General features: G+C 44.7%; 1 protein-coding gene across 2 annotated transcripts in view; it reads right to left on the reverse strand.

Annotated features, from left to right (window-relative positions):
- hhip (hedgehog interacting protein) overlaps positions 1-1057 on the reverse strand; it is a gene marked incomplete at its 3' end in the record, with an annotated part of 51889 nt that extends 50832 nt beyond the window's left edge. For both annotated transcript variants that reach the window (XR_014602100.1, XM_084076476.1), the window contains exon 1: positions 116-1057. Coding sequence is in view for 1 of the 2 variants with exons in the window: in XM_084076476.1 (XP_083932602.1) it covers positions 116-481 (366 nt within the window). The remainder of the gene's footprint in view (positions 1-115) is intronic.
- Between the last annotated feature and the right edge of the window lie 7862 nt (positions 1058-8919).

Raw genomic sequence — 8919 nt, forward strand, 5'->3', positions numbered from 1 at the left:
GGCTACTTTACAGAAAAACAAGCCCAAAGTCGCTTATAATAAGCCGACATGGCAACACTGTTTACAATGAAGGAATGCGGCGTGTTGCTGCTGCTGCAGTGCTGAACCAACGTACCCTGGCTGCATCCCGCCGGTGGAGGATCTGATACGCTGCGGCTTTCCTGGTAGGACAGCAGGACACACGGGGATAGAGCCTGTGACAGACCTCCGCGCCTGTGCCGCCGCCGGTACCGCCGCCCGTGCCGCCTGTGCCGCCGGTCCCGCCGCCGCCGCTGCTGCTGCCAGTGCTGCTGCTGATCACGCTGCTGTCCACTACTGACAACCTTCTGTCCCGTTTCTTCAGCCTCTTGGGCACGCTGCCGTCGTAACATCTCCGTCGTCTCGGGCTCATCTCTCCCCTCTCGCCGAATTTCCCCGCGTCCCCGCATTCCCACACGTTGACCGCAATGGCCAACACGAGCACGAATTGCAAATGCTTCATAGTGGGAAAAAAAAAAAAAAAAAAAAAGTACTAGTAATAATTATAATAGTAATAAAAAAAAAGTAATAAAAAAAAGGAAAAGGGGGGAAAAGGAAAGAAAAAAAAAAGTTCGACCCAGCAGGCAGAGCTGTCCCAATTGAGTTTAGTTTGTAGGCTAAATTGCCTGAAATGCTTTGTTTTATTAGGCTATTATACCACACGTTAATGATAACAAAATTGCAAAAGGCTGTGTATTTTTTTATAAGGGCTATGTCAAACCAATTGCAGCATGCAGGAAATTTTTTGAACGGTTTGCTGTTTAGAAAGTTCTTTAAAATAAATTAGGCTATAATGGCAATGCAGGTTATGCAGCTTATATATGGAACAAATCTGAAATAATAATAATAATAAAAACAGCACGATTTCTCTTGATAAAAACAAACAAACAAATAAAACAAAACAAAACAAAAACACCGTGAATTACAACGAGCTGTGTTCCTTCCCTTTTAGAATGTAAATTCCGTTTCCAGCAGCACAGTGGTTTGTTGTGCGTGGGGGTCAAAAAGTAAAGCCTAAAGTTTTGTCTCAGTGCGTCCTCAGAGCGCTCACATGTTTTCCCGTCCTCTTTCCTCCTTCTTTTTAACCAGCGCGCGAGAAAGAGGAGCGAGCACGGTGACGTAAGAGTCACCGCGAGTGCGCGCATGTATCCCAGTGCAGTCGCGCACACGTCGGGGGGGTTGGGGGCGGTTGGGGGGGCGCCCTACCTGTCAGAGCAGCGCGAAGTGTCCTTCCTTCGGAATAAAACCAGCGTTGCCATGTCGGCTTATTATAAGTGACTTTGAGCTTCTTTTTCTGTAAAGTTGCTTGTAAAAATTGGTAGTTTTTGGGGCTTGTTTCTAAAGTGTACTTTATTTAGGCTTGCTCCCAAAAAATAAATACATATTTAAACCAGTGGTTCTCAAATATTTTCATGAAAGTGTTTCATGAACAAAAAATCCCCAAATTCCACATTTTATTGCAAGAGTTTTTAAAAAAAATATCCGATCTACAAGCTCACGTTGTGTTTTGTGAGCTTGTAGATCGGATATTTTCAAATAGCTGATGTACATGCGTTTAAAGTGCTCATGTGACCTAGTTGCTTCTTTTGGGGCTTGTTTTCCTAGACCTGGTTGCTTATTTCTCTCACAAAATATGGCAACACTGAATAAAACCTGTTGATGTCAGAGTGCCTACTAACTTCTAAAGAAGAATGTGAAAGTGAATATTTGAAAGAAGTTGTTTATCTCTAGAGTCTAGAGGGAACAGATGATTCTATGAATCCACTGGTGAAACTGTAGCATGTTAATCAGACATGGTTCATTTGACTCTGAAGTATATAACCATGTTGACATGGATAGGGAGTTATGAAAAACTCACATCCTTTTTATTCTGTAATTGACTGCTGACCTTTCTCCCACATATAGGAAAATGTTTAATGACCCCATGGCCAAACCTAAGAATGGAAAATGGTTTGTCCTTATTTAAAAAATATTCAAATAGCTTTTTCCAAATTCTTGAAAAGTCAGCAGTCATAGATACAAAGTGATAATTCTGCAGGTAACGTATTCAATATATCATAAAGAGACCTAAATCATATGTCATATATGATTTAAAATAATATTCTATAGATAATATAAAAAAAAAAAGTTTAATAATTTAGCTAAAATGTTGATTCTACTAGAATTAATCATTCTAGGCTATATATCAGGAAGATATGTAGACATTTTCACTGTAGATGTATAGAATTTAAAATGGGCACTATTGTCTGAAAGAAAGAAAGAAAGAAAGATGAAAACCTCTCTAAATAGTGACCACAAGCTGAGCACTTTGCTACCCCCTACGTTGACTTCTGAGACATTCTGATTCAACTAAGCTGTCTGTGATAAGACCCAAAGAGCCAAATGTGGGACAAATTCCTCCCTCATTCCCCACTCTTCAGAAGAGAGAGAGAAAAAAGTTACACGATAGCGATCCGAAAGGGAATGTCCAATCGTGGCAATTACAAAAGAAACAACATCCCCCCTCTTTGGATCGACAGAGGATCTGAAAACAGTTACTACATTAGCCGCACCTGTTCTTACTTGGGGGTCTGTTCGGCGCTCACCAGAGCTCCCAGCTCGGCTTATCTGGAGGAATCTGGAGCGTGTGGAATCCAGGAGGGGGTTCATTTGATTGTGGGCAATTATGAAAATGGCTCTGAGTGTGCTATGAAGCCAAGGCAGGACCCCTGCCAGATCTGACCTCCTCAAAACCCCCACCACCACCACCCACACCCCCCAACTACATTCTTTACATTGCCCCCATCCGGAGATATTTCAGGCCCAAGTATAGTAGCCAAACGGCTACTTGTGGCACTTGAATGTACAAGGACATGCCGAGACTGAGCGCAGGAGAGGACCATAGGTGGAGGAGGAGGAATTTGCTGTCCTCCATGGACCATTGGAACAGCCAGCCATGCAGCTAGATCTAGATCAGTGGTTACCAAACGATGTGCCTGGAGACAAGTCCATGGGTGTGCCTTGGGATTTTGTGACAAACACATTATTGTTGCAATATATCTATACAAAAAGTTATGAATCATTTATTTATGTAATTTACTAAATTATGTCAGTACCCAATACAGAGGGAAATTCTTTACCCTACAAAAAAATATTTGAACCTGGCATCAATATTTTGGGCATGTCATGAGCAGACAATAATTGTATTATTGTAATCTTTTCTTTAAATAAAAGTTTCGCATTGCGACACCTTGTGAGCTTGTAGATTAGCTTCTTTCGCTATGAATACATATGCCTTGAGATTTTGACTTGCCCATTGGTGTGGATGTGGGTACAAAAAGTTGGAAAACCATTGATGTAGATAGGGCAGTGTAAAGGAGCAGTATGGCTGTGTTGTTGAGTAGCATGAGAACATGTGGGATGCAGCTGTGGAGCCCAGAGGAGCATGCATACATCTGCTGGGAGAGATAGACCATTAGAGGGAATCACAGTGAGACACACCACAGTCCTGAGTTAACACACAGTCCCTTAAGAGGCACAGGCATGGTTTCTGTATGAAGAAACTCATGCACACGTAACACACATGTACACATGGACATGCACATGGACATGCACAAAAGCACTGGTTCTCAAACTTTTTTGAGTCAAGGACCCCCAAATTGACTACTACTATACATAGCCTCCTCTAGTTACTATACGTCCACCCTTGTAAGTACAATTTAAATTGGGGGCTTCCATTCAGTAATAGTGTTATTGTGGATGTGTACAATATTTTCCCCTTTGTTAATGCACAGGTTCATATCCTATATTAAAATTGGCTTAAGGGAGGACCGGCTGGCGAACCTCTGACGTCACTCTGACTCAGGCATAACCATAAACAAACCCCATACGCCCATATATAGGCAGGACCATGGCCACGTCACTCTGACTCAGACCATAAACAAACCCATACAGGCATGTCACTATGACTTAGGCATAACCATAAACATACCCAATATGCCCATATATAAGCATGTCACTATGACTCAGACATAACCATAAACAAACCCGATATGCCCATATATAGGTATATATGGAGACCCGGTTGTCTAGAGCCAAAGATCCGACCGCTATGCACATTATGGTCATGTGATATGAGACCGACCGACTTCAAAGTCGGTGCACGATTTGGCAAGGACTCGAGGGAGTGCAGTGCCCGCCGCCGAGTTGTTTGGATATATGGTTGTCCAGAACCACCGATCCGACAGGTATGTCCATACATGGCCATATGGATATCCAGTTGTCCAGAACCGCCGATCCCACCAATAAGCCCATATATGGGCATGCCAATATACAGGGTATGGGCATATACTAATGACATCAGGGATCTCCATATATGGGCTTAAAAGGGACAGGTATACAGACAGATACAGAGATCCCCATATACAGTATGTGGCACAAAAGGGACACAGACAGACGGGTACTGACAAAGCCCCCGACACTATGACTCAGACATATTGGTCGGATCGGCACGACGTAGGTGTGAGGGCCGCATAGCAGCCCGAACAATAGGTTACTATCTTAACCCCGGTTCTATGATATATTGAGCGAGATGTCTCGCTATGTAAGAGCGCCCTCTGGCGTGAACACAGAAGCATTACTTTATAAACTTCCAGGCAATTCCTATTGGATGGACTCTGATGCGTCCCCGACAGGAGGTCCCGCCCTCCCCAGTATAATATGTCGAGCGTGTCAGTTTCCATCACTTTCAAGATAACACTCTTTTCTTCTCGTTCTTAACAAGGGGTGTCTTGGCGAGACATCTCGCTCAATATATCATAGAACCGGGGTTACGATAGTAACCTATTGTTCTATATTCTATATTTCCCTTCGATGTCTTGCTATGGGAGATATATGATAGAATCCCTTATTGTTATCTCAAAGTCCAGAGTTACCAGCCTATGGTTCTGCCTTATGCCTGGAAGCTACATTGAGGACCGTATGCACCACTGGAGGCGCAGTTACGTCCAACAGTAACAGGACGCAGTCTCGCTGGGGGCTGCGTCCCACTACTGGAGTAGGCTAGCTGAATGGCTTCCACAATCCAGTGGGAAAGCGTTTGTTTTGAAATAGGCGTGCCCCGCATCCGAGGTACCAATGACACAAACAGCTGATCTGACTTCCTAGAAGTCCTTGATCTGTCGATGTACATCTTCAGAGCCCAAACCGGGCAGAGACAGTGTAATCGTTCATCCTCCTGCAACCCAAAGGGGGGCGGATGAAACGCCACCAAGGTCACAGGGACACTGGGTACTAAGGGGTTCTCAGGTACAAACCCAGGTCTGGGTTTAACTACCACCCTTGTTGCCCCTTCACTAAACTGTGTGCACCTCTCATGTGCCGATAGTGCGTGAAGATCACTGATTCTTTTAGTAGCTAACTAAGGCCATCAGTAGCGTAGTCTTGAGTGACAGATGTTTCACCGACGTACTAGGCGGTGCTGACCCACCGTCTCTCCTTTCAAGCCAATATGGCAGGCCAATATGGTTGACAGATAGACTTTTATTGTGGAAAAAGCCCTACCCCTGTCCATTAGGTCCTGTAGAAAGGACAGAATGATAGCCACAGGACTTGGACGGTCTGGTGCAAGACAAGTCTCCTCGCACCATAACTCAAACCTGTGCCATTTCCCGTTATAGTTTTTACGAGTATGGTCGAGATGACATTCTGAGGCAACCCCTCGGTACTCAGATTCATCCGCTCACAGGCCAAGCCCAAAGAGCTACACTCTCCGGTCGAGGACAAAATATCTCGACCCCTGCCTGCGTCAGCATGTCTCTGCGTAACGGCAGCAGCCACGGGCGGTCGTATAGGAGAGGACACATTTCGTGTCTTCTAGTGAGGCAAACCCAAAACGATCTGAGGATGCCCAAAACGATCCCAGATCTGTCCTGCTATGCCCGGGTGTAGAGTCCATTCCCTGTAATGGCATACGCAGCGCCCGTGCAGCGGTTTCCACCTCCGCCGGGTCGACCACCATGGAGAATTTCTTGGCCTGCTTGCGAAGGTACCAGGTCTCGGTCGCTCCGCAGGCCAGGCAGAAATCCCCGCCGTCCACGAGCCCGTGTTCGGCGTGGTCCAATGCCAAACAGGTCACACACGAGGTGTGCTTGTCGGCTCCGGACATCAGCCTGTTGCGCCGCTCGCAGGGCTTCTGCGAGGGGGTGTTGGCGCTAGATCTTGTCCGGTGTCTCGATGTGGAGGCCATGCTCTTTACGGTGCTTTCTAAGCTTCTGGAGAGTATTGGGGGTGGGGAGACGTCCTAAGTCTCGACTCACGGGAGAGGAAAAAAAAGCATGGGTAGGAGCCTATCCAGACACGTGTTTGTTCCCCTCTATGTTAGCTAGCTTTTTAAGCTAAAAGCCGCGGCAGAGCGTGGAGTCAGCATTAGCGTACTAAGCTAACAGTGGCTACCAAGCTAAGCGAGCTAATGCTAACAGTAGCAGACTATGCTAGAAGCTTTTATGAGCGAGCATTCTAAGCTGTGAACTCTAAAAGTCTTGGAAGGACCGTGTATATTATACTTAACAGTTAAGATACAAAGAGTCTGCCACCTAAAGTCAAGCAGCATCTCCCGGTCCACAAACCTATCCTGGCCTATATGAAACTTACTTTAGCTGAATGACTCCATAGGTGACTGAGAGATTTGCTTCTATTCTCCACAAAAAGAAAAGACGAAATGATGGAAACTGACACTCCCCAACGTATTATACTGGGGAGGGCGGGACCTCCTGTCGGGAACGCATCAGAGTCCAGCCAATAGGAATTGCCTGGAAGTTTATAAAGTAATGCTTCTGTGTTCAGGCCAGAGGGCGCTCTCCCATAGCGAGACATCAAAGTGAAATATAGAATATAGAACCATTATACTATACAATGTCCTTTGTAATGTGAAGTGTTATCCATACTTCGGGTTAGTGTACTAGGGCCTATACTATGACATGTTTCAACTTCCATTCACATCATTGAAGTCTTCAGTGAATTAATCAAATTAATTTGGCTTCGGTATATCATCTATTTTACACGCATATGTCACAGTTTGGTTGGAGTCTGGAGTTCCTTATTTACAGAAGTATGGTTACTGTTATTGGAATGGGAGTGAATTGGTGTCGCTGCCATCAGGACCGTGCTTGTAAATATTTTAAATTTCCATCTTCCCATCTTCTTCTCATTCTTTCTCATTCTTAATGAATGTTTTTGGTGCTATTTTATATTATTTGTACTTTTGCAAAGGCATTGAAAACAACCTGCAAAGTCAAACTCCTTGCATGTGTGAATACCAATAAACTTTATTCTTTAACTTCATTTATAAAATGTTTTAAATACAAAAATATTACCAAGCAATGAGGACAATAATTCACCTTAGAAAATACCACCTGCTTTGTCCCTATTTTTAATTCTGCAGGGTCAGTTGGGGAATTCTAGTGCTCTCGGTGTCTGACCCCTGAGGAGGGATAGCGTAGATCCCAGAGGAGTATGGTTAGGTTTTGCGTGTGACCACACATGGATCAACAACATAAGTCTTGAGTTCTGCAAGCAGCTCGGTCCACTGCCGCCTCCAATGTTTTTGTGAGCCGAGGCAGCAAAAGCCTGATGGTTTATTCTCATTTGGTCTCTCCTTATTCCATCGCTGTGTTGTTTGCTTTGCAGTGTAGGATTCTAATCAGGAACATAGGCTTGATGGCAGCACTCCATTTACACTGCCCAAAGGTTTTTTTCCCCGTACTCCCAGGCAGACACAAACCACCAGCTCACACCTCACAGTTCATTCCCCCACCTAAAGCTGTCTCTGAGTGGCTGTCGTTGGAGGCCAGCTCTTAGCTGTGGGTCCGCCAGGGTTCATCTGTTTGAGTAAAGTGGGCCTTTGAGTCCTCATGCCATAGAGCACATGGTTAGCCTGCAGTGTGAACTACATAAAGAGAATGAGAAACACATGCAACATTTGAACAGAATCCATGTTTACTGTAAATAACGATAAATAGTGGTGTCGGTGTGTGTTCAACTCTGGCAACATTGCCGCTTTACTTAAACTTGAGCCATCAGGAGAGTGGCGTGGGTTTTTGAATGTGCGTGTTGTTGGTGCTCTGATAGGACCAGTAAATCTTATTTAGTACCAAACAGTTCACTGTCACAAATCTGAAGCGAGTACCAGGACACTTCCTCTGCTGTAGAATTGCAATGCATCTTGGAGGGTTGAAAAACCAATGGGCATGTGCCCAATCTGCCTACATGTACCTGCATGTATTGTACACTTAGCTGGCATGGTATCAAATCCTTCCAGTGCATTCCGCCTAGGACATTAAGATTCTACACAGCAGACAAGGCTACTTTGATACACAGATACCACTGTCTATATAGAAAAACAAAATCATGGGGTTACAGTACACGCAGTGTAGTATTTGTTCCATACATACTACATACTCCGGTATGCACCGTAAATGTATCCATTACCTTGTTATCCATATTCCATATCCCATACATTTATTGTATTCATACTGTAGCCAGCATGTCATAAGTCCTGCTTTAATTGGATTATACAGTGCATATAACATCCATCTGCACCTACCAGCAGCGGCACAGTTGCACTTACAGGACAGTATGCCATTTCTATGAAGTCACCGCTGCTGCACCTCTGACTTACATGAAGCCATTAATGTCATGTTGCTGTTCACAGCCATTCCACCATTTGTGGGCTTTTCTTTCATCTTGTCCATCCCTCAACTTCCACACAGCAGACACACACAGCTCACACCGAGCGCCAAACACAGCGCCGTTGTGTGCGACTCTCACACCTTGTTTAATGGCCTTGGCTTTGGCAGCGGTAAGACCCAAAGACACACAGAGCTTGGAAAGTGTTCACGATGTCATTAATTGTCCTGACAACAG

Source organism: Gymnoscopelus microlampas (genome assembly GCF_963454915.1).
Source record: "Gymnoscopelus microlampas genome assembly, chromosome: 2".
Classification (NCBI taxonomy): Eukaryota; Metazoa; Chordata; class Actinopteri; order Myctophiformes; family Myctophidae; genus Gymnoscopelus; species Gymnoscopelus microlampas.